This window comes from Dicentrarchus labrax, unplaced genomic scaffold (genome assembly GCF_905237075.1).
Source record: "Dicentrarchus labrax unplaced genomic scaffold, dlabrax2021, whole genome shotgun sequence".
Lineage (NCBI taxonomy): Eukaryota > Metazoa > Chordata > Actinopteri > Moronidae > Dicentrarchus > Dicentrarchus labrax.
In genome coordinates, this window is record NW_026136709.1 from 14,261,989 (window position 1) to 14,274,905 (window position 12,917).

Here is a 12,917-nt window from a genome sequence, read left to right on the forward strand (position 1 = left end):
TGAGAGGAAGGGGGGTGTTGGTATTTCTAAAGCTTGACTATGATGCTGGCAGAGGTTGAGAGATCAAATCCAGTATAGGAATTACTGAAGCCTACTTCTAGTATCACTCCGTCAAATCACACCCAATGAATTCGCCCTCCTCGGATGTTTGTTTCTGTGACCGTTCAGACTCTTCAAACTATCTGGGTGCGTTTCCATCCACTTTTTTTATGTGCCAAATGTGACAAAGTGCAGTGGATGTTAGGTTTGACTGTCACCTTCAGCACTCTATTCTTCTGCAATGATATAATGGCACCTGACTGGAGAATTAGTGCCACATAATGCTACTTCCATCTGTTATTTGTTTATGCAACATTTCCAATTTGCACAAAAAAGTGGGTGGGAAATTAAAATCAAAAGTAAAAAAAAAAAAGAAGAAAGTCTATCATGTTTTCTAGATTTTTTCCCAACACCATTTAAGATTCAACTAGCTCTTCTTCTGCAGTGGTTTAATGTCACCTGACTGGATATTTAGCGCCACCTAGGCTACTGCTTGTCCTCCTAATAACCACATCGTACAAAGCGGGTGCAAACCTGCACAGATTCGCACTTTATTTTGCATATTTTCCGAAATTCTTACTCGGCTGAACCAAAGGTTACTATCATCACTAAAGAGAAGGTTGCACAACGATTAATTAGTGGTTCTCTCTTCTGACCCACCCCACAAACATTAAACCTACATCAGTCTATCTCCAGCATCCTGGCAGCATTGTTAACGCTCTTGCTCCTGGGACACGCGGTCTGGAGTTGTAAAATGGGTGGGGGGGTGCAGTCAAACAGATGCAGCTCTTCTGCTAGAGGAGCGCACAGAGAACAGCGCAGTCCGGTGGGGCGGCAGCAGCGGTTCAGCTCACTTCACACATCTGAACACCCACACACACACACACACACACACACATTCACAGCCTCACTTTCTTCACACACACACACACACACACACACACACACACACACACACACACACACACACACCTTAACATATTTACTCAGGAGTTCTTGCAGTATCGAGGAGTCTTGATTGAAGAAAAACTAAATGGACAGAATGGACGCTTCACGGCTGTTCTCTCTACTGCTGCTCTACGGATATCTGCCAAAAGTAAGTAGGCTTAACTTTACCAATATTCAGTCTGTTATTTTATTAAAGGGGAAACTGTCTTTTATGGTTTGCAGTGAAAGGTCCGTTTACTGAAGACAGTTCTAACCCGCATTAAATTAGTTTTTATAGACATTAAATCTCCTTCTGTGCGCGCAGGACGAGCGCGATAAACCTTTCTTACAGACACATTTAGATGAGTTTGGAAATCATGATTCAGCTTCTTTTACGCGCTATTGGCTGTGTTTTATGGGTCGATATTTATGACCGACAATACATTTAGCTTGTTCCAAAAGTATCTATCTATCTATCTATCTATCTATCTATCTATCTATCTATCTATCTATCTATCTGGTGTAAATAGTGTTTTGCCCTTCGTGATATATCATCTGCTTTGTGATACACATTTTGAAAAAAATCTCAACCATATTAACTATCCTAGTGAATTTAAATAATCTGGCAATTTCTTTTTTAACTCTCCATTTCACCTTTATTTTGATTATAGAAGTTCTCAATTCATTCACATCTGACTGTAAGAATTCAGAAGCATATTTCATCCTTCGTCTGCAGCTGAGTCACAACTTGGTGAAGGTGAAGTTTCCTCAATAGCTGGCAACAAGAACAGTGTGAGCTTCACTGCCAGCACACAGAATAATGGCAAATGACACAAGAAGTCAAAGGATTTCAAATAAGAGACCAAGGACACAGTAAAACATGCATTGGATCCCATTATTGTCAGAGCCATAATCAGAGTTAAAATGAAGTAATTTTTTTTACCAGATCTGTCTGAGATCAGCCACTTTTACCTGAAGTCAACGATCCCTTTATGTTTTTTTACTTGCTATGTGAATGATGATTATATTGGATGTTTCATGCAGGGACCACTGTCGGTAATGCTGTGATATAGGAAATTGGTGTCCGGTGAATACAACTAAGCATGTATACCACCCACTAAAATATTACTACGGGGTATGCCACTATTATGAACAAGTTGTACACAGTCTGGCCATATCCAAATCACAGAAGCTGCAATTTTTTGATAAAGGTAAAGTGTGACACACACGGTGTACTATAATGCTACAGAGACATCCTGGCTTACAAATCTTGTTCTCCAGATGTTTTTGGTACAGACCCCAAAACAAAACTGTCAAAATAATCAAAATATGATGTTTTTACCACATCGTGCAGCCATAATGTACATAAGTTTCAATATATATTTGTACTGTATTTGGTGGGAAAGCCTGTTGAGGCATTGCCACATAATAATAAGTCACCTTTCAGTATCATAGTGCTGCAACTGTTAAGTTTGCACATGAGGGTACTAGATGCGTAAGCTTTCATGCATTCAATTACACAGAACTCTAAAGATGTATCTTGGAAATTAAATGGACAATCTTTGAGTTTTGGCTGAAATAATCCACTTTGTGGCATGATAAGAAACTCTGGTCTGCTCTGAGTTGCCTTGGGAGTTTGGGCTTTTCATTAGGCTTGTTAAGTCCGAGTGTCAGCTACAGTTACATTTTATTTTTCAGAGATGTTTTAGCTCTATTAGGAACGTCAGAAGTGATCTGCTGCTGTTCTCTCACTGCACACAACTCCTGACATGGATTCACTTGTGCGTCTTATCTCTGACAGGCATCAGTGTAATTTCAGTGATCAAGAATGTCAGTGCTTTTTGGTACAATTTCAGAAATGTGCGAAAGAAAATTGAAAAAGAAATCTCGTTGGAGCTTAAGTTCTCTGATTATGATAATGGTTATGTCTTTGGCTGGATTTTAGTCATTTGACTCTCAGTGTGGCTTCCTTTAATGCCTGTCAGTGAAGCTATTTCGAAGCAAAATGGACTGTGAACATCCAAGTGAGTGTGTCAAAATGTCTTCCTCCTCACTTCTGACAACTCTCAGATGTCGGGCCCACCCGAGGCTTTAAAAGATCAACAGATACGTCATTTGTTGACATATTTTAGTGGCTCTTATGGGCACCAGTGTGGGAAACATTTAACGGTTTTCTGGCGTGCTCCTCGTGTCCTTTCCACAGTCCTAGGTGGCTGCTTTACAATAACATACCCTGACATGTTTCATCAATATATCTAGTGAGGCAATGTGGTGTCGAGTGGAGTGCACAAGGGGTTAAATAGTGGCTTTCAGTGGCTGGATTTCACCATTATTAGTTTAACACAATGCAGATGGGAGCAGAAGAGATAGGAGAGGAGTATGGAGTCTGTGTGATAATGACTTCTCCTTCCTCCCTCTTTCCAAACACGAAACCACCTGAAAAACAAATAATAAAGATACATTGACAGGAGTAGTTTAAATTTCTGCATTAATTTTTTTGCAGAGGCTTAGATGAGAAGAATCAATACCACTCTCATGTCTGTCTGAAGTTAGAGCTGCATGATTAGCTTACTGATTAGCTTACAGTATCTTAGTGAAGACTGGAGGCAGGGGCAGCCAGCCTGGGGAACGTAATATCTTGTTTGTTTGATCTGTGCCAGCCGGCATGTTTCAAACGAGGCACCGTGAAAACTTAAGAAACTGTCAGTCCTTTTTAAAACATTGGTTTTATCTTCATTTATTTTCTGCATACACCGAGAACTATGAGCGTTTTCAAAGTTAGTATTCATGCAGTTCAACATCCAGTGTCAAAGTGTGCTAACCTAGCTAATGTTATTTATTTAGCAAACAGCTATTTCCATTATTTTGTAATTTGAGGTAACCTATTGTTTTATTATGAAAATATCGGCCTAATTTAGATGATTATTAAAGAGGTACTTATATGACTATACTGTGATGAAACACATCAATGCTAATAAAATAAAATTTACTTTATAACCAAATTTATGAAAATCTGCGTTTTGTGGGTTAAAAGTGGCCTTCTACTGTTTTAAATCACCCTTTATGTTTGAAGACCAATGCTGAGTTAGAGTCGACCGTTTGGGGAGTTTGTGAAACCGCTGCGTTTGTTTTCTGATGTAAACTGATCGAGATGTATAATTCACTGGAGTTTATTCTAGTTTTTGCAAACCTCTCTACTTAGTAGTTGTTCGGACGAACGTAGGAAACAGTCCCCCCATAGAAACACACTTCCTCTCTGAGCCGCTGGTTTACCACAAAGAAGCTTTTACAAAGACATTTAAAGTGAGTTACACTATAAACAGCATTTTATCGATGATACCATAGTCAGATGTGTCAACCACAATCTCTTCCTGTTTTCAGTCAGCTAGCCTGTGTCTGGCTTGCTGTAGATATTTAATAACAGCTCTCTGTATAAGAACTAGTTTGTGTTTTTGCAAACTGTTTAAATTATTAATGTGTAAATATCCACTTAGTATCTTACTCTTACATTATAAAGAGGCTGTGGGTAAACTCACAAAGAACTGTGCCACAAGCTACTGGAACTCAAAGTGCCTGTAGAGAAACAGTTCCAGCAGATAACTCCTTCTGTTTGTGCACAGGTTAACAAATAAGATGTCCTGTGTCAGTTAGTGAGTTTTATAGGTGCTGGTATGCATATGTTTTATTTTTATATGCATATTTATTTTTAACTTGAGCCAGGCAGACCATTTCTGTCTGCCTCTGGTCTTAACACAACTTAATCAACTTCTGGATTTAGCTTCATGCAGCAGTTAACACTTATTGACCTTCTCATCTAACTCGTGCCAAAAACCAAACAAAAAAAACCAAACAAATAAGTTAATTTCCCCAAATGTCAAACTTCTTAATGACATTTTGAAGAGGCTATTATCTGGCACAGTTTACAATTCTGCTCAGTATTACACACCTGCTGCACTAACTGATGTCAGACTCAACAGTTTTTCAGCACGATCCAAAAAAGTACCCCTGTCTTCATTTTAGTTTGGCTGGAAATGTGTTTAATCTTTACATCGTGTCCAAATCACACACTTTGCTTGCTGAATAATCTACCCTAAGTGAAACAACATGAGGTGACTGCTGAAGACGTATATAGATGTTGCTCTCCAGTGAAGTGTAGGATGGGGATAAATACATTTACTCTGCGTCGTGTGGCCACACACAGACACAAGCTTCTCCTTTCATTTCTCTGTTGGCTCTCCTTCTTTTTTATTTGATCGTTATCTTGTACTCAAACAAACCAAGATTGGCGTCTGTTTCAAATGACAACAATCTTGAAGCAACAGCCCGGCAGTCCTCGTGATGAGCTCTGTCCTAACAAACTATCAAAGCTGGCAGGTATTTATGTGATGTTTTGCTCATGCAGACGCTGTTTGCATCCCTAAGGTCCATTTATCATCTGCATAGTTTGGGATTGGCATTTTGATTCATTGGCCACTACAGCAATCTCCATCGCTGGGCAAAGTGTAGATGTTATAAGGAAGTTTTCTTACTTAATATTTATCACAGCTCAAGTATAAATTAATGCCAGGATCCTTCCCCACGTCTCTTGTATCTTCATAGGTCAGGAAATGTACCCCAAATTCACCCACTCCTATAAATAACATACTCCGATTGTTATTTTGTTATCATGTCCCTCTTTGTGTATTCAGGCTCTATTCACAATATACAGGGTTATACATGAACTAATAAACTACCTCCATGCAATGAAGAGAGCTTAAGCCCAGCAGCCAAACAGTACGAGTCCATGCACTCATTCCAGTATCATGTGTGTTCCCCCCCCCAATCAGGGACTTTGTTCCCGTTTTCTACTGTTTATGCAGTATTAATGGTTAACATCATGTTTGTTTCCAGTCTGGTTTGCATTTTCCAAAAGCCAGAAGAAACAAGAACAACACACCACTTTCATATGATATTAAACTGAAAATATGTTTGTATGTATGTAGAGGTGACCAACAGTGTCCTAATTTTAAGGTTTCTTCCAATTAATTGTTCCACCGGAAGCACTTCTTAAAGCAGCCTGAATGTCCTTTTTCACAGCAGACATTTTGCACAGGTGTTGATAATAATGCTAATACAGCTGTCCCCAACTAAAGATTTTCCCAGTCAACTTGTAGTCATTAATCAAACCCAGTAGTCGACTAGTTGTTGCGTGTTTGTGATATTAATTTCATTATTTAAATACATATTTTTAACAGTCACATGTTAAATGCTAATGGCAGACTCTGAATGTTGAAACAACCAGAAAGGAGACCGATCATTAAGTTTATTTATTTTAACACAGTGTATAATCACACAAGTCTCCACCTGAATCCGCGGCTTTGTCGTTCCTGAAGTCAGAGTCCTGGTCGGAGCCGCTGTAATTCCCCTTGCCTTCGTCGGTTTGTTGCCCGCTCCCCAGGCTCTGGTTCTGGTGCTCATTCTCCTTTGCTAGTAGTGTAAACAAACCTCCCCCTGGTCCTTGAGTACCCAGTCTGGGTTTTGTCAGCTAATAGGACCATTAAGTAGCTAATGGCAGCTATAGTACTTTCGTCCCAGTGACAAGACGCAGCTTTTGGCGATTTTTTTCTTCCTATCCAACTAATAAAAAGGGGTTCGACTAAGACTCTTGACAGCAACAGTTTAGTCAACTATTAGGAGGCAGCCTTAAATATTAGCTTTATGATATTCAAGTGTCCCAGTAAACTGAGGGAGCTAAACAGAAGTAAGCCATCATTTATGTTATTTACACCTGTGCTTTTCCTAGGTTGACCTGTGAAAATGTCTTCAGTAAAAGGCTCTTAAAGAGCTGACTTTTAAAGTTACGATTATCCTGTTTGCAAACAATAGCTTATTTTCAGATGTAGTAAACCACGGAAAAGTATTAAAATATATTTGGTGTTCTGTTTCTGTCCAATATTCACTCTCCTAAATGCTTCACTATGGTCACCAGCTAGATGCTAACTGGCATTTGGTTGGTAGTGGGAGCAAGTAGTGCACAGTGGGCCGAAAACAATGAACCATGAACAATAAATGAATGTAATCAGTTAGAATAATATAAGATAGGATCAAATGTTACAAAAAACTAAAATAACATAATTTTGCATATGTCTGACATATTATTATATATGATCCAAAATATTCTTAATAGTGTAATATTGTGTAACAGAAGTGATTTTCAAAATAACTTCATTTATCAGTTAAATAATGTAAAAATTGTTATTTTTTTACTACTTACTATATTGCAGTGCTGTTATGATGATAGACCAGGTTATACAAGGTGAAGAATATTATATTCTCTGTTTTAAGTTCACTGTGATGATAAAGTATTAGCTTCCTCTCTGAGGGGCTTTAAGACTGAAATCTTCTTTTAAGTGCTCCATTGCTACATTGCCTCACAATCAATTTCATGCTAATCAAAAATAAGGTTAAATAAGGGTCTGACCAACATGTGATTTCCTCCTTTATCCAAGTTGCTCTGCACAGATAATGTTAGCAGTTTAATCTCCTGCCTCCCAGCCAGTGCTGCTGCTATTACTTCAGGATATGTTGGATTTTCTGCTGTAATCGGTTGCAGGCAAAAACTCCTGTGAGCAGAGTTCTGTGGGTTGTGATAGTGTCAGGACGACCTCATCCACGGGGGGAGGGAGCGAGGGGCTGTGTGGAGTAAACATGGAGTTATTACTTGTACTGTATGAACTGCTGTCTTTTCATATTTTCCATTAATCTAGCTGCTGCCCTTGATGCAGTGTTTTTGTGATGCTTGCAAGTCAACAATAGTGACTTTACCCTTTGTGTAGGATTTAAACATGGAGCGTATAAAATACTGATATGGTTTTATACAAAAAAAAAGGTCCAGTATGCAACTTAGACAAGTGTGATGTACAAACCTGAAGCCACCAGTGCACATACACTGAGAACAGAAGAAAACTTTAGAAATTAACAAAATTTCATCGATTCTGGAAATTGGGAGGTAGAAGTAGTGAATAACTTGATAAGGATTTTATGGTGGAAATTATACTTTCTTGTGCAGAAAAACATGTGAGACACACATTATTGTTCCAAGGACCCTATTTGTGTACATGTCCTAATACTTTTCTGTAACTACTGGACACAAGAGATGTCTCCTTCACTGAGAAGTTCATTCTCAGTCTTTGTGTACTCAAGGTTCCAAGTTTTCAATGTTACAGAAACCGTGCTCGTACGTGCACAAGCTCAGAGAAGAGTCGACAGATGAATGTGAAAACAGACTTCCAGTGTCAAACTGTGCATATACGTCATTCAACCCAGTGAAGGTTAAATATTATAAGTGAAGTAATAATTAGAAAAACAAATTTTTCTAAGTGGAAGGGGACTCGACCTAATGTTCTAACCTAAACCAAATGTTTTTTGTGTTTAATATAACCAAACATCAACCACAGTGGTGGCAGATTCAGAACTGTCATTGGGTTACTTTGTGTAATGGTCATGACTAACAGTGTAATTCTGCTAATTCTCGTTGTCTTGGAGGTTATTTTGTCAGTGGCCTCAACAGTTGTGACTTGTAAGGAGATCATAGACTGATCAGAATTATTAAGCAGCATAAATAATTGTGACTTTAACTAGACTAGATTAAACTAAATCCCTCCACAGAAACACAAACATACAGCCTCTCTGAGTCGCTAGCTTACCACACAAACTTTTACAAAGCCCGTCAAAGTGGATTTACACTATAACAGCATTTTATCAATTATCAGATAGTCAGATGTATCAACCACAATCTCTTCCTGTTTTCAGTCAGCTAGCCTGTGTTTGGCTTGCTGTAGATATTTAATAACAGCTCTCTTCGTTAGAGCTAGTTTTTGCAAACTTTTTAAGTTATTAATGTGTAAATATCCACTTAGTATCCCACATTATGACGAATCAGAAAAAAATCCAACCATAAAGACTTTGTGTTTAAAAGGTTTTCTTCATCTTTGCTGTGCTTTTATCAGGTTTGACCTGAAGCAACTAACAGATTTCTCAGTTTTCTTCCAGGATTGTCTAATTTTTTATAAACAAAAACGTTTCAAAGAAATCCTATAATCACATTAGTTATCTACATTATCTGATCCTTGCAGGAATCCTATTCTGTGTTGATGTGTCTGTGGTCTCTTAAATATTCCTGCACAAAAAGATATCACATAGCACAGCAGGCCTGGTAGATGTTGTGTACTTACTCGTTGTCTAAAGTTTATTCTATTCTCATAACATTTAGTCATTGCACTACTATGCATACTCTCAACAAGGCTGTGATAACATTAAGTACATAAGCGTTGCTTTGAGAGGTGTCCTTCATCATTAATGACACAGTTTGGTGTGTTTGTCTCGTCTGAGGTGAGCAGTGCACTACAGACTGGTCCTTCAGGTGAACCGGGAGCTCACTAAACAGAGCATTTGTGGATGATTAATGAGGATCATTTCATGTTTGACAGCACCTGGGTGGTCAAGGCTCATGAAACAGACATCTATAAGGTCCAATTAGAGACTGAGTACAATTGTAAATACATTAAGTGCTTCGTGCTGCCTCGCTCCTCTCATCCTGACCTTTACTGCATTGAGTCTTGTAAGCACTGTAGCTTCAGTGGCAGGGGTGCAGGGTGAAGCGCTTCCCTGGGAGTTCATGAATACACTCTGCCTCATGCCGACTTCTTCTTCTCTCCCCTCTCTCTCTTCATCTCCACTGACCTTCTCAAGCTCCTCGCTGCTCGTCTTACACATTTTCATTGACCCACCGGCTCTCTGCCAGCGGCTGTCAGCTCGCATTTTTCTGCCTTTGTTGACACAGATGAACAATCGCAGTAGATTACTCAGTGGCTCCCGTCTCCACTTCCTAATCCATTTGCATGATAGCATCTATTTGCCCTGCAAGAGGGAGCTCTATTTGGTTTCAGACATAGAGAACATTACTGTGTATTTATTGTATTATTAGCCGAGGGTACATACTTTGGCATAAAAGGCCGTAGTTGCGGGAATGTGATGAAGGCAAATGCTAACTAAAATATTTACTAGCACATATTCACTGGAATGTAACCTTTCTACCGGCCTCAGCCTCACTGAATATAAATGATTTCAGAGTCTAATTGCAGTGTGACGGAAGCATATCCGATTCTTGACACACAAATGTGCTTTCTGCCTCTTCCTCAGGTGTTATCGGTGCAGATGTGTGACGTGATGAACGAGATCGAGCTGGAGAAAGACCGCTGTGAGAATAACACCTTGGGGAACGTCACTTCAGGTCATTCACAAATACATATTTTCCTCTCTCTGGCTGTTCAGGGTGTGCAAGAGGCTATTTAGAGGAAATGGGAAACAGCATCAGTGAATAAATAGAGAGGTAAAAGGTAACACAGTGAGGGAGTCTATAGATGAAGCACCATTATAGCAAGCAGAAATACAGGCCAGAGTTCCTCCAGAGACATAGTTGAATTATCCTGCCTTTATCTCAGATTACTCTTTCAATTACCTCACAGTCTAAGACAAAGAAGCCATATTGTAGTCAGAGTTGTAGGATGGTAACAGTCTTGAAGGAGTGATTAATTCACGCATCTGAAAATCAGCCAAAGTGAGGTGTGTCAGGGCTTTTTATTTTCTCCATCATTTAAGTCTGACGATCTCAAGTCTGACCCCAAACCAATTTCCAAACAAGGAGAGAGTGTATAACTCCAGTTTTAACCCCCCAGAACAACACTGTTTTTTATTTGCATCTGATAAGATTTATGCCATTTATAGAGTTCTCTCTATATAGTATATAGCCGATGAATTAAGGTCTTACACAACTTTGGGGTTGTGTTTTTACTTTTTTTGCCTAATTAGACATTTTCTCAAGACTGTGTAGTTGTGACTTTGCTTGATTGACACCTCCCATTTTACACCATTTTTATTACTATACAGATTGTGGGTGACGTCTGTCCAAAATCGATACCTCTTTAGCTCATAATGAATTAACAGACACTCAGTAGTTTGTTCTTTAACTCAGACAAAATACTCACATTTTTAAATTCAGCATGGATGATTCAACGTAAGGATATCAGACCATAGATCCTCTTAAAAATAATAGAAAAAGGAAGCTCCTCAAAACTTTAGAACTTGCCTGATCAGTCATCACATTTTTAAGTTTTCTTCAGTATTGAAGTTATTGAGTGATTGTTGCCTGCATATCCATGGCTACATGGCGAACACCAACTGCTAACAGCTAATTCGGCATACTTTCAATGGTGCCAATTTGGCAAAATGTCACTCTGAGAGAGTAGAGAGAGCAGAGTCAGAACCCCTGACATTTTGCCTGCTCTCTAGTGAGCAGTAAATGGACACTTATGGATCATCATCATTTTACATCATCTCTGACAGGTGTTGTTGGTCCTGACCTCCCTGTAGCCCTAAGCAAAATCCTGCTAACAGTCCCTTCTACCTGTAAACCATTTGCCACACAGTCACACCTTCCTCCCCAGTGCTCCCACTACAAGTCTCTCTCTCCTAAGACTAAGTTGACCTCTTAACATGAACAGAAATAAGAAATTGTAGAAAATATATAATGTAGAAAATAAATAGGTTTTAGCTCTGCTGCCTGGTAATTAGCCCAGTCCTCACAATATTATTAATTATTATTAATTAGCTTTGGCTATATGATGTAAACATAAGCCTATGGCCACAGCTTTATTTCTCAAAATAGCTACACCAGGCCTCTTCAAACTGGTTCCCCAAGATATAAATATTCTTGCATAAAAAATACTATTTATACTAAAGCTTGGCTGAATACTTGATGGTTATAATTTACTGAGAGATGTGCATCAGTATTGCCAACAAGCACATTAAGTTAATGTTACTGTTTAGTCATATTAACCAACATCAACCTTTAGGGAGGATTAACTCTCATGGTGTCTCATTTTTGTGACCAGGAGGATAGTTCGCCTTCATCCTCTCACTGAAGTTCTCAACACTGACACCTGCTTTGACACAAGGGGGATATGATGCACTTGAATAATTTGCGGGTCCCTGCATGGGCAGCTTTCGTAGCGAGCTAATGGGCCGACTGGCTCTGGGTATAGTGTCGCACAGAATTAATATTCACTATATATAAAATGCAGCATATTGCATTGTGGGATTGTAAGCAGAAATTAGTGTCAGTGTTAGTTTTTATTTCATAGTGGGAACTTTTGAGGGTACTTTAGTTCATAAAGTTCACACTCTGAATTCTGACACTGAATTTGGACACTCAGTTAACATGTTGGACAGTAAATATATAGTGCACTATAGGGAGTTATTTTGGACATCTCAGCAAAAGCTCCACCCATCTTTTCACAGCCTGAACAGAGGTCTAATCAGCCAGAATAACTAAAAACAGTGTGCAGAGCCATTAATGTGAACAAGCGTAAAACGTTTTCATCATGTACATGACCTTATAAGGTTAAAGCATAAAAATAACCATGAATGAAGTTATGATAGGTTTTTACCCAACACTGCCACTCACAGTCATGAAAATACTTGAGTGAATATATACACACACACACACACACACACACACACACATATATATATATATATATATATATATATATATATAATGTACAGAGTCCGACCTCCACTCAGAATGAACATGAGATAGAATATGAATATGGGGGTTACTGGGCAGAAAATTACATCCATGCCCTTCTACATGTGCACCAAATAAGACTAAAATGAATATTTAAGCTTTACTCTGGCCCACTGAAGTATGGTTTGTCCTCTAAAGTCCTGTGACTTTAAGAACACAGTGAATACCTATATTAACTGTGCGCTATCTCCATTTAGTCTAATTTTAATAAAAAATCACTACACATACTGTACATACTGAATAGTGCATTAAGTTAATATACGTGAACTACGTGCATGGAAACAGCTTTGTTCCTTATCTCTGCAATGACCCTCATTTCTCTACT

The 12,917-nt window shown here is 38.8% G+C and overlaps 1 protein-coding gene across 1 annotated transcript in view; it reads left to right on the forward strand.

Annotated features, from left to right (window-relative positions):
- Nucleotides 1-861: 861 nt before the first annotated feature.
- vipr1b (vasoactive intestinal peptide receptor 1b) overlaps nucleotides 862-12,917 on the forward strand; it is a 49,051-nt gene continuing 36,995 nt past the window's right edge. Inside the window, exons 1-2 of the mRNA XM_051411397.1 lie at nucleotides 862-1,135; nucleotides 10,147-10,237. Of these exons, the coding sequence (XP_051267357.1) occupies nucleotides 1,073-1,135; nucleotides 10,147-10,237 (154 nt within the window). The 5' untranslated portion in view covers nucleotides 862-1,072. The remainder of the gene's footprint in view (nucleotides 1,136-10,146; nucleotides 10,238-12,917) is intronic.